Here is a 26,985-nt window from a genome sequence, read left to right as displayed (position 1 = left end):
GTTCTCATTGACTTTGGCGTTGAATTTTTTTCCTTTGTCTCAGATCTTCCTCTTAGTTCTTTTTGTTGTTGCTGATGTTGTTTTTTTTGTTTTCGATAAGGTTGGTCTTCTTCCACTTCACTGTAAAACTCATCGAGTACTTTTGCATAAGTGTTGTAAACCAAGTGGGCTGCTATATCAAGTTCACTCCAGATTTTGCAATACTTCTGAACGTGATTTTTGTTTGGTTGTTGTAAATTTTACACAAAAAAACTTGGTACCTTCACTCCTTGAGTTTCATCGTCATTATTGAGAATATTTTTCCCTATTACTAATGGAGACACTATTGAAATGAAAATTTTCTTTCAGGATAATTGCAGCTGTTTTTGTATTGCTTTCATCCTATAATTTCAGTTCTAGCATTATGGAGTCAAATGGTGAGTTCTTCCGTTTTATTACCACAGGCTCTATATCACTGTCATGACTAACAAATATTTCTAATATTACGTCGTCTGGGTCACCGTTTCCATCACAGGTACTCTTTGCTCTCGTGATCAATCTATCAGTGCTTGTGTCAGCACTGCTCTGCTCAAAATTTGGATTAGACCTGTGTAGGAGTGATAACTGAGTGGCTTTTTGTTGATATATTGGTTTATCCAAAAATTTCTTCCGTGGCTGGAGTTTTTTGATATAAAGTTTCTCTTAGGGATCAAACCAAATTCTTCAGCAAGCTTTATTTGACTTTTAATTGAAGAAAGCAAGAGGATTCTTATTTTGTGATAAGTTCTGATTTTCTCGCCAAAATATATCATCCTTTTTTCTTCCGAATGGTTTCCTTTGATAATATATGCTGGAATTTATCTTCTTGATTTTTAAGTAACTGCCTGTTGACTGGAACATTGCCATAGATTACATTGAGCAATCACTCACATAGAAAATAATAAAACTATTTGGTGCTTCTTTCTGAAGTCACTCTCAGACAGCTCGAGCTTCTAGATAGGTTAACAATTTTTTCACATCATCTACAGAAGACACAGTTTTTTCTGCACTTGTGTTCGTCTGTCTTTTTTATTTTGCTCTCATCGACTTTTGGCTTCGAATGTTTTTCCTTTGTCTCAGATCTTCCTCTTAGTTCTTTTTGTTGTTGCTGATGTTGTTTTTTTTTGTTTTCGATAAGGCTGGTCTTCTTCCTCTTCACTGTAAAACTCAACAAGTAATCTTTTTGCATGAGTATTGTAAACCAAGTGGGCTGCTATATCAAGTGTACTCCAGGTTTTGCAATACCTCTGAACGTGATTTTTGTTTGGTTGTTGTAAATTTTACACAAAAAAACTTGGTACCTTCACTCCTTGACATTCATCGTCATTATTGAGAATTTTTTCCCTTTTACTAATGGAGAAATTATTAAAATGAAAATTTTCATTCAGGATAATTGCAGCTGTTTTTGTATTGTTTTCATCCTATAATTTCAGTTCAAGCATTTTGGAGTCAAATGGTGAGTTCTTCCATTTTAGTACCACGGGCTCTATATCACTGTCATGACTAACAAATATTTCCAATATTACGTCGTCTGGGTCACCGTTTCCATCACCGGTACTCTTTGCTCTCGTGATCAATCCATCAGTGCTTATGTCAGCATCTTGTATTTTTTTAACTGCTCTGCCCAAAATTTGGATTAGATCTTTTTAGGAGAGATTATTGAGTGGCTTTTTGTTGATATATTGGATTTTCAAAAATTTCTTCGGTGATTGGGTTTTTTTGACATAAAGATTCTCTCAGGGATCAAAACAAACTCTTCAGCAAGCTTTATTTGACTTTCAATTAAAGATAGCACGAGGATCCTAATTCTTTGATAAGTTCTGATTTTCTCGCCAAAATATATCATCCCTTTTTCTTAAGACTTGTTTCCTTTGAAAATAACTGCTGGAATTGATGTTCTTGATTTTTAAGTAAGTGCTTGTTGACTGGAACATTGTCATTGATTACGTTGAGCAATCACTGACACAGAAAATTAATTAAACTATCTGGTGCTTCTTTCTGAAAATACTCTCAGACAGCTTGAGTTTTTGCTTTAGCATACATAACCCTTTCCTCCTCATGTGTTAAGTTAGTTATAACCAATTTGCAGGAAGGCAGATAAACATTTGTTGGACTTGGTTGAAGAATATTTGAACAAAAACGCAAGCAGTCTGAAATTTTTGGAACCAAGTCGGTGAGTAAGTGTCCAAAGGGTATGTTTGTTGCTAGTTCTTAGCTTTTTTAACAATCTTGTGTTCTTGAAAAGTTTGTCAATATAAGCGATCTCCTGTATGTCTCTGGTTGACTTGGACAAAATGATGTGGGTTATTTTTAGATCAATAGTTCTTGGCCAATTACTCTGTTGGAACAAATCATGCTTAACGTAAATGAGTTTCCAGGTATTGAAATGAGTTCCAAGCCAGAAAACATTTTTAGAAAAAAAATTTTCAATTGACGCTCTATAGAGCTGAGTTTTGGCTACTCATGTTGATAGAAGTAATAAATGGGTTTAGTTTTTGGGTGAACTGTGTGTCTCGGTAACATTTGTAAGATGAGCTCTGTTTTACCACTGCATTACGGCCCACCAAGAGTCATAAATATCGATCGCTTGTTGAAATTATCTTGTTCATAGCTGCGGACTATGAAGCGCGTAGCCAAAAGTGCATGAAAGCAATAAAAACCAAAATTTTGACTCTTCAAAATCAAGATGAACAACCCTAAATTGATCAAAGATACCCCATAAGAAACATTATTAAAAAAATTTGAGTTAAATAGACAACTTCCGGTTGTGGTATTCTAGAATTACAAAGTTCCCAGGACCGTTGCTCATAAAATCCTACATCAAATACTCGGTCATTCAAACCTACTCCACCAGCGGAAGCTATTTCATATTTTTCAAGACTCATTTGAAAAAAAATATCAAAATTGATTTAAAATTTCATTTTTGTGTTCGTTTTTTTTGTTAGTAACGCTCTGAACCATAAAAATCATATCTAGTATATCTTAGAATCTTTGTCTTCCTTCTTGTATGTCACTTTGTAGTTCGCTTGCATGCCATAATCCTTTGTATAGTAGAAAATTGACTCCACGTCTCTTTGCTGTCTACCTGTTTGATATCACCAGGCAGACTTTCGTCAGCCCTGGTCACTTCAACCGGTGCTGGTGACTCTCGAATAGGTGGAGGGTTTAGTGTCAGTATTCTCTTTTTCTCTTGTAAAAACATGACACATTTGAAAGTTTTCAAGCAGTAAAATATTTTTAGCGTCTCAAACTAGGTTGCAAAGAATTTGTTGTTTCCTCGGAAAGGATTGCCCTGCTCATACTAAAATCCCTTCTTTGATCAATGATAAAAAGAGCTGATTGCCAATCGTTTTGCAACTGCACACTGTCAAACTTGGAGATCAATGCACCTGCAGATCTGAAAAAGCTGCCATTTCCACGACTCATTGGTGAACAGCGCTAGCCAAAAGAATTACAACTTCCCTTTTCTTTTAGCACAATGTTTTTTCTTTTGTTTAACGGGTAAATTGAAAGAGTGCAAAGCACAGGTTATTGTTAAATCGGATGAATATTCCTCAAATTTTGGGCATAAAAGAGAGTCAAAATCTACCACTTTTTTCTGCAATAGGCTTTGCGGAGATCCCGATTTCTCTTTTCCCTTTGCATAGAAACTTTTGACACAGAAAATTAATAAAACTATCTGGTGTTTTTTCTGAAATTACTCTCTGACAGCTCGAGTTTTTGCTTTAGCGTACATAACCCTTTCCTGCTTATATGTTAAGTTTGTTTGGAGGAAGGCAGATCAAAATTTGCTGGACCTGGTTGAAGAATGTTTGAACAAAAACGCAAGCAGTCTGAAATTTTTGGAACCAAGTCGGTGAGTAAGTGTCCAAGAGGTATTTTTGTTGCTAGTTCTTACCTTTTTTAACAAACTGTGTTCTTGAAAAGTTTGTCAATATAAGTGATCTGCTGTATGTCTTTGGATGATTTGGACAAAATGATGTGGGTTGTTTTCAAATCAATAGTTCTTGGCCAATTACTCTGTTGAAAACAATTCATGCTTAACGTAAATGAGTTTCCAGGCATTAAAAGGAGTTCAAATCCAGAAAACACTTTTCGAAAAAAAGTTTCAATTTACGCTCTATAGAGCTGAGTTTTGGTTACTCATGTTGATAGAAGTAATAAATGGGTTCAATTTTTGGGTTAAAAGTGTGTCTCAGTAACATTTGTAAAATGAGCTTGGTTTTACCACAGCATTACGGCCCACCAACAGTCATAAATAACAATCGATTGTTGAAATTATCTTTTTCATAGCTTTGGTCATATTAATAGCTGAGCTCATATTACAAATGTTACGGAGACACACATTTTAAACCCAAAATTTAAACCCATTTATTACTTCTATCAACATGAGCAACCAAAACTCAGCTCTACAGAGCGTAAATTGAATATTTTTTTTCGAAAAATGTCTTCTGGATTTGAACTCCTTTCAATACCTGGAAACTCATTTACGTTAAGCATGATTTGTTCCAACAGAGTAATTGGCCAAGAACTATTGATCTGAAAACAATACGCATCATTTTGTCCAAGTCACCCAAAGACATACAGCAGATCACTTTTATTGACAAATTTTTCAAGAACACAAGTTTTTTTAAAAAAAAAAGCTAAGAACTAGCAACAAACATGCCCTTTGGACACTTACTCACCGACTTGGTTCCAAAAATTTCAGTCTGCTTGCGTTCTTGTTCAAATATTCTTACACCAGGTCCAACAAATTTTTATGTGCCTTCCTCTAAAGTGGTTATAACTAACTTAACATATGAGGAGGAAAGGGTTTTGTATGCTAAAGCTAAAACTCGAGCTGTCTGAAAGTAATTTTAGAAAGAAGCACCAGATAGTTTAATTAATTTTCTGTGTCAAAAGTTTCTATGCAAAAGGAAAAGAGAAATCGGGATCTCTGCAAAGCCTATTGCAGAAAAAAGTAGTAGATTTGGACTCTCTTTTATGCCCAAAAGTTGAGGAACTTTTTCATCCGATTGTACGGCAGTTTCTTTTTTGTAAGAGATCCGGTGAAAGCGCTGAAAAAAATTTTCACCGCTAAATTCAACGCAAATCTTACAAAAATTCGCCTCATTCACCGCATTCAACGCTAAAAGATGCGGGCGCTTTGCGGTGAAAAAGTTTTTTATTACCGCTATTTACCGCTAATCTTACATTATTTTTTTGGTCAAACATCGACCCGGGTGGGATTTTGTTAATGAAATCCCTAATCTTGGACACCCCCTGCAAAGTTTTTTTTGTTTAAGTTTGACCAGTCAACGTAAAATAAACAGCGTCCCTCAGACTGGTGGAACTTGAATAAAAACCTTTATTTCACTAAGAGAAACTCAGTTTTTCGGTGGTAAAGTTCTTTGCAGGGGGTCTCCGGACCCCTCCCTCCAGTCATATAACAGCTACCGAACACTGGGTTGCATTAAGGCAACCCAGAGCGGCTCCTCCTTTGCTCAACGGCAAAAACTCATTTCGCCAATTACTCTGTTGGAATAAATTATGCTTAACGTAAATGACGCGAATATTTCTACGACGTCCAGCAGTTGCAAGTACAGAAAACTTTTTGTCAATAAAAATTTCCTCACAAGAATTGTCAAAAACAAGCAGTCCAGTTTCTAGGTATTGAAATGACTTCAAATCCAGAAAACAGATTTCGGAAAAAAATTATTCAATTTACGCTCTATAGAGCCGAATTTTGGTTCCTCATGTTGATAGAAGTAATAAATGGGTTCAAATTTTGAGTTAAATGTGTGTCTCAGTAAAATTTGTAAAATGAGATTAGTTTTACAACAACATTACGGCCCAAAAACAATCATAAATATCGATGGTTTGTTGAATTTGCCTTGTTCATAGCTTGGGACTAGGAAGCGCGTAGCCAACAGTGAATGAAATCAATAAAAAACCAAAATGTTGACCCTTCAAAATCAAGATGAACAAACACAAATTTGATCAAAGAAATCCCATGAGAAACAGTGTAACTAAAATTTGAGTTAAATCGACAACTTCCAGTCTTGGTAGTCTTGAATTACAAAGTTCCCAGGACCGATAATGATACTTTCCTTCATCAAAACCTTAGTCATTCAAACCTACTTCACCAGCGAAAACTATTTCATTTTTTTGTGACTCATTTGAAAAAAAAATATCAAAATTGATTTAAAACTGCAATTGTTGTGTTCAGTTTTTTTGTTAGTAACACACTGAACCACAAAACATATATATGTAGTATATCTAGAGTCTTTGTCTTCCTTGTTGTAAGTCACTTTATAATTCGCTTGCATACCATAATCTTTTGTATAGTAGACAATTGACTACACGTCTCTTTGCTATCTACCTGTTTGATTTCATCAGGCAGACTTTCGTCAGCCATGGTCACTTGAACCGGTGCTGGTGACTATTGAATAGGTAAAAGGTTAAGTGTCAGTTTTCTTTTTTTCTCTTGTAAAAACATGGTGCATTTGAAAATTTTTAAGCCGTAAAATAACTTTTATCGTCTCAAACTAGGTTGTGTTGCAAAGAATTTGTTGTTTCCTCGCAAAGTATTGCCCTGCTCATTCTAAAATCCCTTCTCTGATCATTGATAAAGTGAGCTGATTGCCAATCGTTATGCAACTGCACACTGTCAAATTTGAAGATCAATTCACCTGCAGATCTGAAAAAACTACATTTTCCACAACTCATTGGTGAGCAGCGTTAGTCAATAGAATTACAACTGTGCTTTTCTTTTAGCACAATGTTTTTTTTTGTTTCTTGGGTAAATTGAAAGAGTGCAAAGCACAGGTAAAATGTTCGGATGAGAAAGTTCCTCAACTTTGGGGCATAAAAGAAAGTTCAAATCTACTACTTCTTTCTGCAATAGGGTTTGCAGAAATCCCGATTTCTGTTTTATTTTTGCATAGAAACTTCCAGATGGAAAACGGAGTGTAATTGCGATAAAGATTTAGAATGGAAATCAGTAAGGATAACTGTCAGTGCTCCAAGATAAACCGTGTAAAAATCTACTATTCCACTGATGACTTTTTCTTTCACCAGCGAAAAGTGAATTTTTTGGCACTGGTGGTAAGAATAGTTATTTGAGCAAAGCGATAGCTCTTTAATTATTAAACCGGTCTTTTTGTCATGAAAACTTTCAAAACCTAAGACAACAACTTCAGAATTCTACATTCCAGCAAATAAACAAATTTCTTTCAAACGTTTTCACAAACAAGCAAAACATTAGAAGTCAGATGACCAATATAAGCAATTGTGATTGGACGAGGCAAAACATATGAATATCCTGGGCCTTTCTGACTTGTTCTGCAATAAAAGCTGAAACCTCATGAAGTTTCGCACATAATCGAAGGAATTTATAAGATTTAAGGTAAGTGTGTAACGAAGAGTTGTCTGTACCTATTAAGCCACCATATTGTCTTAGCTTGAGAGCAGTTTCCAAGTTAACGTCTGGGCCAAATGAAGGCAGGTTTCGAAAAAATATACAAACCGTTCACTATATTCCGTTTAGTCAACTTTTAATTTTCAAAAAAAACTGAATGAATGTTTTTCAAATCTATCGTCACAATTGTTGTTATGCTGATTCTCAAGCATAAAAATAAATAAATGAACAAAAGTTGCTTTTTATGAATGGAAAATTCAAGTTAACAAACTGACTTTTTCAAAAAAAAATTCCTATCTTTGAAGTAGAGCATAGCTGAAAAAATTTTCAGATCGACAAAAAAATCAGTTTTGAACGCTCTTTTATAGCGCGAAATCCATTTCACACCATTTTAGGATTTCAAGCTTTTGAAATTTTCACAACAAATTTTTGAAAATTTTAAAATTTTCCAAACTTGAGGCCTAAGAGGAAATGTTATCGGTTCTATAGAAAATGAGTTTTTGCCGTTGAGCAAATGAGGAGCCGCTCTGGTTTGCCTTGACGCCAGCACACCACTGTCCTGTAGCTGCTATATAACTGGAAGGAGGGGGTCCGGAGACCCCCCTGCAAAGAACTTTACCACCTTAAAACTGATTTTCTCTTTGTGAAATCAAGTTTTTTGTTTAAGTTTCACCAGTCAACGTAACACAAACAACGTCTCTCATCTGTAACTTACTTCAGTAATGTATCCTGTGAATTTAAGATAAGCGTTGAATTTAGCGGTGAATATTTGTAAGATTTGGAATTTTGGCGGCAAAAAATTTTTTTCACCGCTTTCTACTGGTTGCGGTGAAAAATTTTCTTTCACCGCATATGCAGTGAAAAAAATTTTTCCACCGCTTAAAATTTTTTTACTGCATTCATCGCATTGAGCTTAAATCCTACACCTTTTCTCAAATTCACCGCAAGTCTTACATCTTTCAGCGATTTTTAGCGGTGACACCTCGACCCGGGCAACCATTTACGCAGTTCTTCTTCATTACAATTCTTTCTTTATTACGAAACGAAACTTTAATAAAGCGCACTTCTGGAGAAAATGGATTGAAATACGTCTAACATAATTCATCTTTGATGTTTCTGAGATATTTCAAAGATTTGAAGCTATACCAACATGGCATAGATAATTGTTTGACTAAAAATGAACCATATACATTTGACCTCTTTACTTATGGCATAGCTTTTATGAAAAAAATCCCTCATTGAAAACACCATCAGTAAACAAAATTGACTTCAAAAATCTTTTTTGTTGCCAACCACTTTAGTGGTGGAGGAGTTATATATTCGAGAGGTATTTTTTTGTTCAGTCACTTTTGGCCGATCGACATGTTCAACCTAGAGGATTGTGAGTGGTATCAATAGCAAGACCGTCCAACTTAGAATATCAGTTTGAAGCAACTTTTCGAAATTCGTTTTTTCCCCGGAGTTATTGAATATTGAAATTGGTTGATTTTTTGTTGTTTTTGTTCAATTTCTTTCGTAATTTTTGGGCAATTTTTTTCAAACAATTTTGCAGAAAAATGTTAAGACTGTTAACGACAGTATTCTTGGTTTTATAAGACAGAAGATTGTTGTTGAACTGTTTTATCCAATTTTTGCCTTAAACTTTTTGCTACATTTTTCCAAATTCAGCATTTCTTCATCAAAAACGGCAACGAAATAAGCTCCTCTAGTCCATTCTATACCTTTGCCGGATTAACAATCCTTCTTAAATGCTTACACAATTTTTTTTAACTCCACGGGGGGTTAGTTTTATATGTGCTTCTTTTGAAAGTGTTCTCCGATTAAAATATCGCTCGTTTTTGCTAGCTTAGATCGAAAAATATCCAAAATGCAATATTTAATTTTGATATGTTGACTTTTTTTCAATTTATTCATTTACATAAAATTCGAAAAGTTACATGTTTCTGATGGACGAACAGCAATAACATGTTTAGTTTTCGTTTAATCGTCGTTTCTTTGTAGTTCAAAAAAGATCGGATTTTGGTCAGTCGCTTTTCTACAAAATTTTTTTGAATTTTTCGGTTTGTGTATTATTATTTAAAGAACAAAACTTTTCAAATCAAGGCTTACGAATGACAACTCCAGAAGAAGATTCCAGTCTTTCTGAATAGTTTTACGGAAACCTATCTAATTTTTTTGTCGAAAACTTATTGTCGTTTTGAATTTTAATAAAGTTCTTTTCAAAGTAAACCGTTGATTTTTGAGCTTTGCCTGTTTTTTTTATCTTTTTAGGTTCGATTGCAGCTCAAGAACAGCAAATTCTATTGGAAAGACTAATTATTTATAGCGCTTTTACTTTTTAAGTAAGGTATTTTTGGTTTTGATTCTACGTTTTATTCTACGAGTTTTGACTTTTGGACCATTTACCATGTTCGAGGTTCTTTCTCTTGTCTTGTCTTGTAGACAAATCAAATATCACATTAATTGTGTTCAAAAAAATTGTTCATTTGAATTTATCAGTTTTTAGCGAATAGAGTATTGTTTTTAACCAGTTAGGCATCATATTCTTGTAGAGTTCAGGGGAATTTTGTTCTGTCTTTTCGATTTTCTTTTTTTAATCCCGTGAAAGATTCTGGTTTTTTACAGATTTTGACTGCTTCATATGAACAAACAAGGAAACCATTTAAATGATTCCAGTTAATAGCTGACGTTTTCATTACTTTAAAATCAAATTTTAAACAAAAAAGACATTTTTTTAACTTTACATTTTCTGTTCTTTTTCGCCCACGTATTACCTAGTCTCCTTATTTATCGGTCGTATATCAAACTATATGTGTTGCAGAAAAACCACAAAAAGAAACATCTAATGTTCCTTGTGCGTTGCTTTTCGCTTTAATGGCTTCAATGCCAATTTTTTCTGATTTTTGTTCATTTGCGATTTTCATCACTCTGTGTCGTTTGTTTTTACTGACGTACCAAAATATTCTAAAGAGAGACAGGTCTCAATGTCTTCAAGAGGGGGCATGAATGACTATAAGTTTTTTCATTTGATATCTGCAGGCTTTCCTTATTTGAAATTAAATGTTTTAAAAAAATTGAACTAATTTTTTTGTTCTTTTTTTCTCTATATGTCACCGAGTTGGAATTAATATGTTTGACAGACATATTAATTTTGCAAATTGTTTGAACTTCTGGAAGTTTTCTTCCCTTCATCGTTTTGTAAATAATTAGGTGGAAAAATGGATCAGTGGGATGGGAACGTTACATGCAAAGGCACTCTACCGAGCCTGCTCGGTTTTTGTTTACAGACAAATGTGGTTTCAAGTGAATCAAAACGCACGAACTAACAGTGTACTAAGATGTTTTCGCGAATGCCACACCTCCATAGTGACTATTATCGCTTCCATAGCAATTATCACTATGCACAATATTCCTGTTCAGATACTAATTGTCAGCAGGGAACACACAGTGTCGTCAACTTAAGTCATGCAGTGTAGGAATTGCCCGAGCTCCCTGACATCTGAACCATACTAACCGTGCGTTTGTTGCCAACTATCAAGGAAGTTCAGACAAAGTAGAGGTCACAAGAGACTTTACTTGGAGTGTAGCCAAATATCGGATCTTTTCCGTTTGTGCCCCCCAGCTTAGTAGGCGCATTTTAATTGCTCTACCCGACACACGGGCCACATTTTTTAAATGATGATTTACTCTGTAATGGCACGTGCTCCGTAACTGGGGGCGCGTACCATATTGGGGTGGCACAAACGGAAAATATCCCAAATAACTAATAAAAACTCAGACTTCATTTACTAGTCTCAATTTCATTTTCAATGTTTTGCTAATTTTCGGGTCAGTAAAACTATCTTTTGCTCATAGGAAACGTTTGCAACACGTGGAAATTGGCGATACGTGACCACAAGAGCCGCTTTTTAACAGTGAACCTCAAAGAACTACGTTTGTTCCCTTCTTTGAAGGCCGCTATTCAAGGCGCTGCTTTAAATCCTCAATTTCATGTTCTTGCCTGCGCTTATGACAGGTAAGGAATTCAGGACAGAGTTTGTTTTGAGCCCGATGTAGCTTGTTTAAGGTGCTCTACTCCGACTACACGCTTAGCTAACTACCGCCAATTTAACTGTTAGCAGCTACCCAGGGGCACCACGTGGAGGTTGTCTATACCCGTCCAAACGCTGGCTTAGTAACCTGCGCCGAAGGAAGTCGTCTCAGCAAGACACTTCAATGTCCACTGCTGGATTTACCGCCTGAAGCGCTGGACCCCAGTTGATCTTCGTGCCGATGCTCTGGTCTTCTTGGCTTGGAATTCGGTCATCTAAAAATTTGATCTTTATTACCTAACTAACACTCAAGTCGAAGGGAAGGTTTACATACGACTACAGTTTTTATAGCTTAGTCAAAGGTTTGTGCTAATTGTTACACGGAATCATAGTAGAAGGGAGAACTTGTATACGAAAAACATTTTTTGCTTTAAGATTAAAAGGGAACAGAAGTTGGAATTTTTTCTAACAAAAATTTTATAAATAGGCTCAGGGCACGGCTGGTTGATTACAAAATTGGCTAGACTCTCTGACAGACTAAAATAATGTTTTTATGTTCTGTTTTTTGGAGATGCCATTTTATGTTTCTAGGTACAATATCTTGCTCAAATGTACTTTCTATCTCATTGAGAGACAATGAACTTTCGAGATTTTCTTTTCAACAGAAGTCATGGCAGAATAATTCAGAACTGAAACTGGACATGTAAAGATGACGTCTGAACTCATGAAGTTATTGCGCGAAATCAAATTGAACTATTATTAGGAGTGCTGATAGACACGGGAGATCGTAAATACATCTACTAAATGACCCGGGAGATTGTGATTATACCTGCTAAATGACCCGTGGGTTCATGAACACACCCGCTAACTGACCCAGAAGGTCAAGAATATAGCTGCTCTGGTTATAAAAAATGCTAACTAACGCACCACGTTGCACCCGAAACAGAACCCAACCCCACACTTAGCGCTCCTCGGGCGCACTCGTTTCGCCCCGTATCAGTATCCAGTTTTAGTATTAGGAGCAGTATGCACTCAGTATGCCATATGTTTGTAGTCTTTCTAACTGAGCACGTGTCTTTTCAAAATGCATGATTTTTTACACCCGTGTTTTTTTCGACACTCTTTTTTACACTATCAGTTTTCTATTTACTCTACTATTTCTTATTTTCACATTTTTTGAAGAGTTTGTTTTTTAAGTTTTCGCATAGATGAGTAGAAAAAATGAGAGAAAACTAAATCAATTGTGTAAACAAAAGTGTAATTATTAATAAATGCACCCTTCTCATAGACGAATGTGTTGAAAATGAGAAAATTTAACGCAACGGGGTAATTAGTAGTGTAATTTTTTATCAATTCACTCTTATTTACACTAAAAGCAAAGAGTGTAATTTCAGTGTATTTTTATCATTACACTCTGATACTCTTTTCGCCAGTATATAAGATTGGAATGGGAATTACACCCTAATCTCTGATATTAAGAGGTTGATTAAGGCTGAAGCATAAAACGTGGGGTGGTATTGTTTTCAGTTTGGCCTCTCAGAATGTTGAGCCGTTTTGTCCAATATTTTCTCACAGTGTTTTGGTCTAAGAATTTTTTCAGTCAGCAGCAAAAGTCAACAACAAAAACAAAAAAATCGAATGCTTCATCTTCAAAAATGAGCAGTGGTTCAACATCTCAGAAAGGGAAAAAGTCCTCAGCATCGTCCAAGAACAAGTGTTGTTGCAAGAAGGGTAAACGCAAATTCAAGAACCAAAAGCTTGCAGGGTGGAGGCCAATTTATAGGAAGACCTGGATCCAACCCATTTTGTTAGTGGTGGGTTTCTCCTTTCTCATTCTGGCTATCGCTCTGTTGGTTCTGGCGACGACTGTCAAGGAGATAGATTTGGATTACACAGGTAAGAAGAAAAAAATTACAAATTTAATTGAGTCTATTTGATCTCATACTTAAAATAATGTTAACGAATGCCTGGATAATCTGTAGATAATATTTCTTGTTACAATTATATGAAAACTTTCGTTATATTTTAATGTACTTGTTTCGGAAGAAAAAATAGCTAGATTTCCGAAATTTGGTGGGGTCAAAATGAATCTACAAAATGCTTGAAGGATTTTTCCAATTGTAGCCAGAAACCTAAAAAACAGATCACTATAAATGGCTCTAAATACATTCGCAAGACAAAGAATGCCTTCGACAATAGGACTTATGAACAAAAGCCAAAGTTTGACCGATTCTTTTACTGTGCGGACGTTCCGATAAGATGACTACAATTTAAAACTGGGCAAAAAGCTCGCTGGATTGGGTGACAGGGCCCGACACACAAACACACACACACACACACACACACACACACACACACACACACCCACCCACCCACACACACACACACACACACACACACACACACACACACACACACACACGTACAACACACACACACGTACAACACACACACACGTACAACACACACACGCACACACACACACACACGCACACACACACACACACACCCACCCACCCACACACACACACACACACAAACACACACGTACAACACACACACACACACACACGTACAACACACACACACGTACAACACACACACACGTACAACACACACACACGTACAACACAAACACACACGTACAACACACACACACACGTACAACACACACACACACACACACACACACAAACACACACACACACAAACACACACACACACACACACACACACACACACACACACACCTATTGTAATAGCCTACGAACTAGTGGTATTTTGACCAATCATATTTGTCTACCTGTCAGAATTAAATTGTACTTTAAATTCTCCAGATTTTATTTGACGACTGAGGCCCCTGTTGGCCAGTATTCCCAGCACCAATGGACGTATGTGGCTTTTGTTTGTTGCAGGCTGCAGCGGGAACCTCACGAATGCCAACAACACTGGTGCAAAATGCAAAGACCATATCCTTGACAAAAGTTACGATGCCACTAATCAATGTAAGTCCAGATATCATTATGTGGTCAATGTCCGAAAAGGCAAACTTGAATACATTTTGCGTTTTGTGGAAACAAGAGTTAAAAAACTCACGTGCGCATTTTATAATGCCAAAAAAAATTTTAAAATGCCAGAAGTTGCTAATTTGCCAGAAGTTGACTTCCTTTGACTTTCATCATTTTAAAACGTGCGCGTTTCGTGTTTTAAGCATGATTAAGTGACTCAGAAGTCACTTCGAAATTCTGACTTAATGTCTCGAACCGCTTCGCGGTTCCTGATGAACGCCAGAAGTTCTCAGTGACTTCAAGCAGAGTCACTTAACCATTGCATAATTTCTCGCCACCATTTTCAATTTATCGCAATCCTTTTTCTACGAAGGAATAGAGCTACGCAAAAATTGCAAACACGTTCCTCGCGTCTTATAAAAAGGCTGACATTTTGTAACTAGTATTCTCGCACACACGAAACCGGACATTGTTCACGTGATGACACCGCAAGTTAACAACAATTGAGACAAGATTCTAATATCCGCAACATGTTGATAACTTTCAACAAACTGGATTAACATGCATGCATTTCTAGCTCATGCTTTTTGATTTCTCTCAAACAAAATTTGTAGGAATTTTATTAGTCCTGTGGTCTTTTTATGCATTTTTTGATTGGCCGATTTTTCGTCTGACTCTTTTCGTCCCCAAAAACGGATAAAGAGGAAAGCTCATAGGGCATTAAATGACTGAGCAGCTCTCTTAGAGCCTTAATCTCTACTAGTCTTCAAATATTTGACTCACCACAACTATTTTGAGATAGTTTTATGGTGTCATAAATGTTTGACTTCCTCAGTAACCCACAGTCACACCTACCCCTAAACTTAACCACTACCACCACCCTCACAACACTACCTCGTCCACCCTGGCAATATATGAACCCTCTCCCGTCCAGCCCTCCCAACCCTACCCCAAGCAATTGACCCCCTTCCATTCCTAGCATTCCTAAACCCCAGCTGGCTATACCAAAGCCAAATTCTGACAGGTTGCTTGAGAGCAATTCACTCGACGTTAGAAAGTTATGTTTCATATCTTTCATTTCAGCTTAAATCATGATTCCGGCAAAATTATGTTGATCTTTTTTGAGCGTTTTCAAACTTTGTGAATTTCTGCACTTTATAATAGAAGATAATTTGTTTTTCGTTTATTAATAGCCGCCCTCATGTTCTCAGCCGGCTATTATAGCGCTCCTATTTTTTTACTTCGTCGAACAAAAAAATGTTTCGCTTTACCTCATTTTGCCGCTTTTTCAACATTTTGCTTGAAATATTTTTGACTTCCCTAGGCTAGTTTTTCTCTTCTCTTATTCTGTTAAAAGTAATTTTGAACATCAGTTGCTCAATAAAGCAATTCCAAATGAACAGAGTCAGTATAAAAAATTGAAGTCAGAAACAGAAACGGGATAAACCCATAAAACCCAATTTTAGATGCCCGCTATTTGAACGTCGTTCCTATAAATCTTAGTTACAATCTCTACTGCTTATTGGTATTGATAGTAGCCCTTGTAGCCTCTCTCTAAGAAACAGAAGTATGCTCAACTACGAAATGCCATCAAAATAAATCGGACTTAAAAAATATTTTTGTGCAAAAATCTTTTTTTTTCAATATCTTCTATTCTTTCAATCCCAATCATGCTTATTGGAATCAACGGAGGCTATTTTCCGGCAATCTGCCGGGTATGTTTTGATTAATTTTTCTCTTAGTTACAAGCGCACTTTAATTTTCCAACTAAACGTAAAATAGATAAACAAATTTTATTCAATCTTTTTGGCAAAGAGTGCCGCAATGTGGAACATCGTCAATGTTTAAATTCTTTTGTTAGACATCTCTGTACGCAATCTTATTTAATCTTATTTTTCATTAGCTCAAATCATGTCAAATATGATCGTCAGTTGGTACATATTTTGAAAATCTTCGGTCATTTGCAATAATCTTGAACGATCTTTTACGATACTAGTTGGAGATCTGCGGTTGCAACCCACATCGTCGGTTTTGAATGCTGCAGTATAGTTCTCATGACTAGCCTGATTGGGCAGTTTTGTGGTTCATTTCAATCCTCCCCGCTCATTTGGTGAGACGATGACGTAATGAAAATACTAATTGCTTTTTAGGATCTATTCTGTTTGCCCCCCCCCCACCCCAGCTTAGTGGACTTATATTTTTTACGCTCCCCAGGCGCACATGTTATTTTTTTACATAGTAACGTGCTATACAACAACATAAAATTTGTAATGGGGGGCGTAAAAACACAGGGGTTGGGGGGGGGGGGGGGGCGAAACTGAATATATTAGCGGATCTATTCTGTTTTGCCCCCCCCCCACTCCCGCTTAGTGGGCTTATGTTTTTTTTACGTTTCATTGTTCACCGAATTTGGACTCGTTAATGTTTGTTCAATTGATCACAAAAAATGCTGTTAAAATTGTTACAAAAAATGCTTTCAAACCTAAAACAGAGTGCCGTAGATTGATTGTGTATTGTGAACGTGACATTTTTTTAGCTCAGAGATGCGTTTGCAAAGTGAACTTTACACTTGATAATGACTACGAAGCTGATGTGAAGATTTACTACGGAATGAGACATTTCCAGCTGAACCACAGACGTATGCTCCAATCACGTGACGACAAGCAGCTCAGGGGCTCTGACGTCACAAGTCCTAAGAAAAAACTATGTTTCCCTCTATACAGCGCGTATGATTCCGTTGCAAGTATGTATAATTGCTCTCAAGCAAAGTTAGCAACAAATATCCAGGCTTTTCATTTTATGCGATTTTTTTGCTTGATCGTATTTTTGTTCGACTGAACTGTCATTTGTCCTATGAAAGGGGATAAACTATTAAAACCCTAGGACATTAAAGGTTTGCTGAGTGCTCTTATAGTTTTAATCATTCCTAAAGGTACGTCACTTTGGTACTTATGAGCAAAACCTCCTTTTTTGCTGTAATTAATTGCTCTCAAACGAAGTTTGTAGCAATTATATTACTCCTGTCGGTCTTTTTATGCAATTTTTCGCTTAACCGTTTTTTCGCTTATACCGTCCTCACAAACGGGATGAACAGGTAGTGCCCAGCGGGCATTAAGTGCTCTTAGAGCCTTTCAGCTCTGTTTCAGCGCAATTTGTTTTGGAGACTTATGGTGTGAAGGGCGGTTCTTAGAGGTTGAAGACCCCTCCAATGTTGAACCCCCCTATTGCCCCCCAACCCCGCGCGCTGTTACCCCCCCCCAACCACTGATGCCCCCCATCAGCCCCCCCCCCCCCCCTCCCTCGTGTGCAGCTATTGACGAACAACCGCTCGCTAAAAACACTCAAACTTATACTATTTTGCACAATTTTTTTTCACGCCTATTAAAAAATTTTCACATTTTTTAAATTCATCAGCCCTAGGTGTCAAGGAACTTCATCTAGGGTTTAATAACAGGTCACTGTTTAGTTTCTATAGTTTCTATTGATAAGGGAATATTTTTAACATTTTAACATCACGAATTTAAGCTTTTTTTCGACAAAACATGTTTTCTTCAAACTTTTTGAATTTTACTCTTCCTTTTTCAGGTCTTTCCAGACCCAGGGGCCAAAAAACTTCATTGGTGTTTGATAGTTAGTTTCTGACGAATTTTAATGGGCCATGGAATAGTTTTTCAACTTTTTAATCTCACAAATTGTTGCAATATTTCAAAAACTTTTTTTTCAAGATTTTTGAAAATTTTTTGTCGTTTTCTAAATTTGTCCAAGCTGAATAGTCAAGAAACCTCCTGTAAGGTTTGTCAATAGATTGCTCTATAGTTTCTAGAAGTAATGAATTGTCTTTCAAGATTTTAGCATCACGACTTTTAGCTGTTTTGACAAAAGTTTTTTTGAAGATCAGGGGTCAGAAAACATCCGTTAGCGTTCGATACTAAGTTACTGGAAAACTTTTGCTGGCCACGAATAAATTTTCGTTTTTTAGTATCACAACATTTAGCATTTTTATTAGAATTCGCAAATTTTTTTCAGGTTGTTTGAAATTTTTTGTAATTTTCTAGGTTTCTCCAGCCTCAAGAGCCACGGACATTCCTCTGGGATTTGATAATACGTTACTGCATAAGATTTGGATGTAACAGAATGTTTTTAATAGAGATTTTATTAAAGATTTTAATATCACGAGATTTTGCTGTTTTTTGACAAATTTGTTTTTCAATTTTTTCAAGTTTTCTGAGATTTATAGTCATTGTTCAGGTTTTTTGGAGTTTCGGTGTTCAGAAAACTTTCGTTAGAGTTTGATATTAAGCTACTGGAAAATTTTGTTGGCCATGGACTAACTTTCAATTTCTTAATATCAGAAATTTTTGCAATTTTTTAATAGAACTTGCAATTTTTTCCTACTTTTTTCAAATTTTTTGTAATCTTTTAGGTTTCTTTAGCCTCAGAAGCCATGGAAGCTCCTCTAGTTCCTGATAATATGTTACTGCATGAAATTTGGACGTAATGGGACGTTTTTCAAGGTTTTAATAACACAAATTTGTGAATTTTTGAAACAAAAATTTTCAATTTGCTCCTTTAAGGTTTGATAAGCTGCTGCATAATTTCTACAGTTAATTGTTAATTGAATGGTAATCAATATTTACATAACTCCAGTTTTAGTAATTTTTTGATAAATTTTATTTTTTAATTTTTTTGGAAAATTATTATGATGCTTTAAGTTTATCGATCTTTATGAGCCAGTGCTGCCTTTTCAGGCCTGCTATAAAGAGGGACACTGGATAGTAACTTCAGACAATAAAATGGTTTTGAAGATTTGATATCTCAAATTTTGCAAAATTTTGTTAATATATGCAATTGTTTTCAAAATTCTTTGGATAGTTTTTGTTGTTTTCTAAGTTTAACGATCAATACTGGCCAAAGAACCTTTTTATATTTTGCAGATACTTTACTTGACATAACTCCAGAGACCAGAACCCTTTTTTACTACGAAATCTGGAAATCTTCTTTTTAAATTTAGCAAAACTAGAAACACGCAAACTTATAATAATTTTCACAGTTTTTTTAAGCTTCCTAAAAATTTTTGACATTTATTACCTTTATCAGCCCTAGGTGTCAAGGAACTTCCTCTAGGGTTTATTAACAGGTTACTGTATAGTTGCTAGTGATAAGGGAACAGTTTTAACATTTTAACATCACGAATTTAAGTGTTTTTTTCGACAAAACGTGTTTTCTTCAAATTTGTTGACTTTTAACGTTTCTTTTTCAGGTCTTTCCAGACCCAGGGGCCAGAAAAGTTTGATAAAAAGTTACTGGAAAATTTTTGTTGGCCATGAATTAATTTTTTTAGTAGCACAAAATATAGCATTTTTTTAGAAATTGCCTCAGGGGTCAGAAAACATCCGTTACCGTTCGATAATAAAGTACTGGAAATCTTTTGCTGGCCACGAATAATTTTTCGTTTTTTTAGTATCACAACATTTAGCATTTTTATTAGAATTTGCAAACTTTTTTCAAGTTGTTTGAATTTTTTCGTAATTTTCTAGGTTTTTCCAAATTCAAGAGCCACGGACCCTCCTCTGAGATTTTATAATGTGTTATTGCATGAGATTTGGTCGTAACGGAATGTTTTTCAAGAATTTAACATCACGAATTTTAGCTGATTTTTGACAAATTTGTTTTGCAATTTTTTCAAGTTTTCTTACATTTATAGTCATTGTTCAGGTTTTGGAGTCTCAGGGTTCAGAAAACCTTCGTTAGGTTTTGAAAATAAGCTACTGGAAAAAATTTGTTGGCCATGGATTATTTTTCAATTTTCTAATATTATAAATTTTGGCAATTTTTTTTAATAGAACTTGCAATTTTTTCCAAGTGTTTTGAATTTTCTTGCATTTTTTTAGGTTTCTTTAGCCTCAAAAGCTACGGTAGCTCCTCTAGTTCCTAATAATATGATACTGCATAAAATGTGGACTTAATGGGACGTTTTTCAAGGTTTTAATGTCACAAATTTGTGAATTTTTTTCAAGTTGTTTGAAATTTTTTGTAATTTTCTAGGTTTCTCCAGCCTCAAGAGCCACGGACCTTCATCATGGATTTGATAATACGTCACTGCATAAGATGTGGATGTAACGGAATGTTTCTATTGGAGATTTTATTAAAGAATTTAATATCACGAGATTTTGCTGTTTTTTGACAAATTTGTTTTTCAATTTTTTCAAGTTTTCTGAGATTTATAGTCATTGTTCAGGTTTTTTGGAGTTTCGGTGTTCAGAAAACTTTCGTTAGAGTTTGATATTAAGCTACTGGAAAATTTTTGTCGGCCATGGGTTAACTTTCAACTTCTCAATATCAGAAAAAAGATTCTTAATATCAGAATCTTTTTTCAAATATTTTGTAATTTTTTAGGTTTCTTTAGCCTCAAAAACCACTGAAGCTCCTCTTTCCTCTTTCTCGTTCACGTTATCTCTCTTTCTCTCACTCTATCTCTCTCTCTCTCACTCACTCTATTTCTCTCTCTCTCTCTCTCTATATATATATATATATATATATATATATATATATATATATATATATATATATATATATGTGTGTGTGTGTGTGTGTGTGTGTATATATATATATATATATAGTAGAATTTTTTTAATCAGAAATGACCTAACAAGCAAATTTTAGGAAATAATTTTGAATTGCTCTCAAAAGCAAATTGTAGCAGATATGTTAATCTTGTTTGTCTCCTTTACGAAATTTTGTCTCTTCGGCCCACTAGTCTCCAAGTATGTGGGTCACAGAAACTAGTCTCCAAGTATGTGGGTCACAGAAACAGAGACTTATACTTATGGTGTGTAGGGCGGTTGTTAGAAGTTGATCCCTCCCACCGCCCCACATCAGTCCCCCCAATCCATTTTTGCATCTCCGCTTTGGTGCAACCCCGCTGCGCTCACATTACGCCCCTTCATTTAAGCTAAAGCTGGCCTCCCTGAACCGTGGCTAGCTACTGACCAAGCTAACCACTCGCCGGTCGTTTGAGAGATTCTCCCGACGATAGTCGGTTATGTTCTTGATTTTTGTACCTCCCCATCCAACATTTTGTGCCTCCCCATCTAGCGTGAGTTCTGCCTTCGTTAGCTTAAGCCAGCTAAACCAAAGGCAGCCCCTGTCACCTGTTAGACAGCAATTTGTCGGTCTGTATTCGGTAACGTTAATTCTATTCGATGAGTTGCGAGCTGATTTTCAGTCAGCTGTGGTCCATTTTCTATGAAATTGTGTGAATGAAAACGTAAAAGTTAGTAAGGGCCAACTTTCCTATCAAACATGCTGTATGATCATTTAATTTGCACCGGCTTAAACAGTAAAAGAATTACATGCCTTCACTTGCTTTTTGATTCATATAGAAATGTTCAGCTAAAAAAAGATACACTGAATTTGCTAAACCGCATTAGATAATTAGATAATTGTAATATGGAAAAGATAGTGTAATTTTACTTCTAAGTGTACAATATAACAATATAAATGTTTAATAAAGTACAAAGAAAAGTAAAGTAATGATAATCATTAAAATCGTTTCGTTCTTTTTGCGGACCAAATGTCCTTCCGACCGGGAGACTATTATTCATATCTTCTCAGCTTGCTCAGTTACTCTTTGCCTCCAACAGCAGTAGTCAACGGAACTTGCTGGCGTCTTGTCACTTGCTACCGTTCGAGAAACTATTTTTCAATACATTTGTCTGATCAGTCCATAATCAAACATGTTCCTCTTATACTAAATGATATTATTTCAACCATTTCAAACTTCTCAACCCATAAATTTATAATTATTTGGAAAGAATGCACGTAAACTAGAGTTATAAGAAATACGGAGGGCGTTACTTTAACCAATTAAATATTTCATTTGACCCTTCAAGAAATGAACTCGAGGACATGAGTTTTATTTAATTTTCGTGTTACGAATTCAAAACTAGGTATTTAAAAATGTTCAGTTCAAGACCAGAGCTTAAAAATTGAACAAAAATCAAATCAAGACAGTGCATAGTATGATAAGTTTTGTATGAATAAAATTTTCTTCATTATGAGTATATTTATTCTAAACTCACTGGACTAGTTCTATAGTGTGCCAATATACTAAGCGGTGGAATACACCAAACAGAAATTGATAGATATTTTTTATATAGTCTATATATAGCTGACCGATCAACGCATACTTAAAAAAAGTCAATTGAAGCTTTGTAGGTTTAAGAGTGGCTAGAAAACTGTGGTAACTTCTTTTTCTCCTCCCGGAGGTTGGTGGCAGAGCAAATCAGCGCTGAATCAGTCGAAAGACATTCTGTTTTTTAGGATGGCCAGTATTCTGTTCATGTCACTATTTACTCTGGCCAGTCTGATTTTTGATTAAAATTTACTTCATGAAAAATAATATGATCAGTTTAACTCCCGCCAACGAGCTTTGCTTTATATGCGATTCGAACATCCGCGTGGGTACATTTAATTTGCGTAGGAAGTCGTAACCACTGAGCTAAATGGGCTTTGTTATAATTGCCTTCAAACCAGCTTAAATATATATAGTGAATATACTACTATAGCAATTACCAGCTATAGGCTACAAAAAAATGACATTACTCTGCTCAGACTTAATTTTGAGTCATGAGTAATCTTCAGACTATACAGGATTAGTTTAGCCTGGGCGAACTCTATGACCTCAATATAATCATAATGAAGAAAGACTGCACATAGAGAAACTTAAAATATTCTGGAGATTGAATGTTTCAGAACTGAAATAAGTTTTTACCCTTGAAATGTGCTGGTTCAGTGCTGAAAAGCTCTGCGACTCAAGTCCGGGCTTTTATGCATACTTAATTTTTTGAAATTGTTTTTCATGGTCTTCAAGAACCAATTGGAAGCTACCACTTTTGAGCGCAGCAACAGGAAAAACAAAGCATATTTGGAAAATAATCATTTAGAATTGTCAACTCAACTGTGACTGAAGATTTCCCTTAAAAATAACATTTTTAACATTAATTTAAGATTCTCTCATAAAGTGCTCTCAAACAAAGTTTGTAGCAATTATTTAGCTTTTAACTTTTCTTCGTCCAAAACGGGATGAACGCGTGCAAAATCCAGAGAACGTCAAGTAACTGAGCAGTTCTCATTATTCACTTACTTTGAATTCACTTACTTTCTAATTATGCGACTCTACGCATTTTTTTGACAAGACAAAAATTCATTGTGTGAAGCGCGGTTCTAAATATTTGCCCCCCCCCACTTCGCAAATTAAACACCGAATCCACCCTGCAAATTAGATCCCCAGTTTTTTGCTTTGCTTGAGCCATCTCAACGCTGGACTTCTCCCCCCCCCCACCCCCCCACTGAGAATCCCTCTGTGCTCACCCCCCCCCCCCCCAATGCGCGCTATAATTATAGCATCCCTAATCCCCAGCTGGCTCGTTTGAGAGCAATTCGCTCGCCGTTAGCAGGTTAAGTTTTTCTATTTCTTACCGAGAAAACATGCCGATTTTCTCTTTATTTAACTACTAGTATGACTATATTGAGATTAAATGAGAATCAGACAAACCTTAGTCGGAAAAAAAGTTTATATTGTAAGATCTTGCAAGATTCTGGCAGAATCTTGCAAGAGGAATGCATCGTCTTACAAGAGTTTCTTCCAAAATCTTGCAAGACTGCAGTCTCAAAAGAGTGAAAAATGTGTAATTTTTATCAATTTGTTCATTTATTAAATGTTTTCTGTAAAAGAATTGAAAAACTCTAAAATGCATTTGGAAATTGTGTAATATCAGTTGGAATTTTCGTTCAAAGGTAGTCAGAAGAGTGTCAGCGGATAGGGAAACAAGTGGGAGAAAATTTTTATTTTTTACCCTTTTCTATAATTACGGGGACTGCGACACCTCATCTCGTTTTGCTTGAAATTTTTAAATATTGCAATAAAAAGAATTTGGTCTCCAGCTTTTCGAGATATTTTGGTCTCCAGCAAGCTTTATTAAATAATTTAACGTTGACTTATTTACTCGATTTTTTTTCAAATTTTGTTTTAAAAAATTTCCTTGCTTTAATGCGAAATGATTGTTTTGGGGTGTACTTAGAGAAATACCTGCCGATTGCCCCCTGTGGTGCCCTGGCTAACAGTATGTTCAATGACACTATCCAGCTATTCTTCATGCCTGACCCCAACAAACCCAACTCATCTGTCCCTGTGCCTCTAAAGAATACTGGTATCTGTGACCCACTCGAAAAGGAATACGTGTACAGAAATCCTGGAGGTATTTAGTTTAGTAATTGCTCTCAAACAAACTTTTTGCTTATTATTTGTATCTTGCTGTTTTTTTAAATCTTTTCTGATTTTGTACGTGATCATATTTGCTCTTCTTACCAGCATTCATTACCAACGCTCAAAAAATACTCTCCAATCAAAAATACGTGAAGATTGCGATATTGGGTTTTAAAAATTTTCCCTGTTTGTGATCACAAAAGGATAAACTGATAGAACCCGAAATCATTCTAGACCCGAGTCTGATAGACCCGAGTCGCGGTGCAGTTTTTTAAAAGCTTTTTTAGTCTCTAATTATAAGATTTACCGAAACTGACGAGGAGGAAGTTTTATTTCTTAAAGAATTGCTGGATCTATTCTGTTTCGCCTTTCGCCCCCCCCCCCCTCCCCCTAGTATTTTTACGCCCCCCCCCCGTTACAATATATATGTTGCTATACAGCACGTTACTATGTAAAAAAAGAGCACGCGCGCCTTGGGGGGGGGCGTTAAAATATAAGCCCACTAAGCTGGGGGGGGGGGGGGGGGGCAAAACAGAATAGATCCGAATTTCTACTAGTAGGTAGATCCGGGTCTACTTTCTAGTGGGTAACCCCGGTCTACCTTTTAGTAGATAGCCCCGGTCCTAAAACAGGCAGAGAATTTTTAAGGTAGTCCGAATCTCACGACACAGTTCGCAGGAACCACAAAACCTCCTTATTGGCAGAAATACGTCTATGAGCTGGACCCAAACAACTCCGACAACAACGGGTTCCAAAACGAAGACTTAATTGTCTGGATGAAAGTACCCAACGCAGGACAATTCCGAAAGCTCCACCGGCTGGTTGACCATGGAAAAGGGGGAACTTTTGGGAAAAAATTACCCAAAGGCAAATATTATTTCCATATTGAATACAACTACCCAGTTACGATTTTCGGAGGTCGAAAAATTGTCCTAATCCAAAGTGGGGATAGTAATATATTAACTTATTACAATCATATAATTGGTATTTTATTTTTATTAGCTGGGTTTTTGGTGCTTTTAGCTAGTTTAGTGATCTTTTTAGTTAGTAGAAAATACTCAAAAACACAGCGGATATTGAGGAGAAATCCTAACCCGGCAGAGTTGCAAGCTAAAAATTTTCACACCATCAAAAATGTTATGACAAATGTGAAAAAGAATTGACAGTGTTTTGCCTTTTTAATATTTTTGTCTAAACCGTTTCGTTATAATTTACACTATTATTTATTTATGTAAATTTATTGTTTGCAATAAAAGTTGAAAATTTTCAAGTTTTCTGATTACCTCATCTGCAAAAGCTATTTCTTCCATCAGTGGTTCAGTAATTTCGATCGCGTAATATCTTACAAATGTTTTTATAAACCTGCCTTATAAGAAAACTGTAAGGGGACAATTTTTTTTTATCAGATCGAATAAGATAAGCAGATCTTGCACGATACAAATTTTGTCTCATCGTCTTGTAAAATGTCACTTGATAAAAGTTCAAATCAGATCCTGAGAAATAAAATACTCAATTTATCAATTTTTAATTTAAAATTTTTTGATATTTGTTGCCATACACGGACTAAAATTTGTAAAGTTATTCAGCATTTTAGCAAAATTGAAGAAATATTGTGGTCGGAAACAAATCTTTGTAAAATAATCTTACTAGACCTCTCAAGATACTTGAAAAATCTGGATTTTCAAAAATATTTGCCTAATTTTACGAATGGATCAGATTTCTTTCTGCGAAAGTACTGAAAACAGTACCCAGATTGAAAACACGTCATAAAACGTGATTAAAGTTCAAAAGTTCTCAAAATTTAAGACATTTGCATTAATCGGAGCATTTGTTTTTCTTTTCAAAAATTCGTCTTTTTCCAAGCATCTGTCTACATAACTCGGCATTTTTTATCTTGTAAAATGCTCTCAAAAAAGTTTGTAGCAATTATATTAGTCCTGTAGGTCTTTTTATGCGATTTTTCATTTGACAGATTTTTCGTCTGACGCTTTTGACTTTTCGTCCTCAAAAACAGGAAAAACAAGTAGTGCCCAGTGAGCATTAAGTGCTTTTAGAGCCTTTCAGCTCTGTTTCAGCTGAAACAGTTTTGGAGACTTGAATTTATGGTGTAAAGGGCGGTTCTTAGAGGTTGAAGACATCCCCACTTTTGAACCCCCCTATTGCCCCAACCCCCCCCACTACAAGCTGTTGCCCCCCACCCTACCCCCCCGTGGCTAAGTTAGAACAACCGGTTAAAGAACCTCCTCTAGGGTTTTATAGTAA

General features: G+C 35.8%; 1 protein-coding gene across 1 annotated transcript; it reads left to right on the top strand.

Annotated features, from left to right (window-relative positions):
- The first annotated feature begins 11,795 nt into the window (after nucleotides 1-11,795).
- Nucleotides 11,796-25,993, top strand: LOC142340219 (cell cycle control protein 50A-like). Its single transcript, XM_075390738.1, has 6 exons — nucleotides 11,796-11,810; nucleotides 13,049-13,344; nucleotides 14,364-14,453; nucleotides 16,993-17,199; nucleotides 24,539-24,715; nucleotides 25,372-25,993. The coding sequence occupies exons 2-6, from the start codon at nucleotides 13,104-13,106 to the stop codon at nucleotides 25,884-25,886; spliced, it is 1,230 nt and encodes a 409-aa protein (XP_075246853.1). The 5' UTR covers nucleotides 11,796-11,810; nucleotides 13,049-13,103; the 3' UTR covers nucleotides 25,887-25,993.
- The last annotated feature ends 992 nt before the right edge of the window (nucleotides 25,994-26,985 follow it).

This window comes from Convolutriloba macropyga, chromosome 5 (assembly GCF_964194025.1).
Source record: "Convolutriloba macropyga chromosome 5, txConMacr16.3, whole genome shotgun sequence".
Classification (NCBI taxonomy): domain Eukaryota; kingdom Metazoa; phylum Xenacoelomorpha; order Acoela; family Convolutidae; genus Convolutriloba; species Convolutriloba macropyga.
Note: the sequence above shows the minus strand (reverse complement) of the source record. Positions and strands in the feature narration are given on the sequence as shown.

Excerpts from the sequence above, each read along its gene's own strand:
- LOC142340219 (XM_075390738.1), top strand. The coding sequence starts at position 13,104 with ATGAGCAGTGGTTCAACATCTCAGAAAGGGAAAAAGTCCTCAGCATCG. Across the intron at positions 14,454-16,992 it reads TTACGATGCCACTAATCAAT|CTCAGAGATGCGTTTGCAAA; the intron begins GTAAGTCCAGAT and ends ACATTTTTTTAG. Across the intron at positions 17,200-24,538 it reads CGCGTATGATTCCGTTGCAA|AGAAATACCTGCCGATTGCC; the intron begins GTATGTATAATT and ends GGGTGTACTTAG.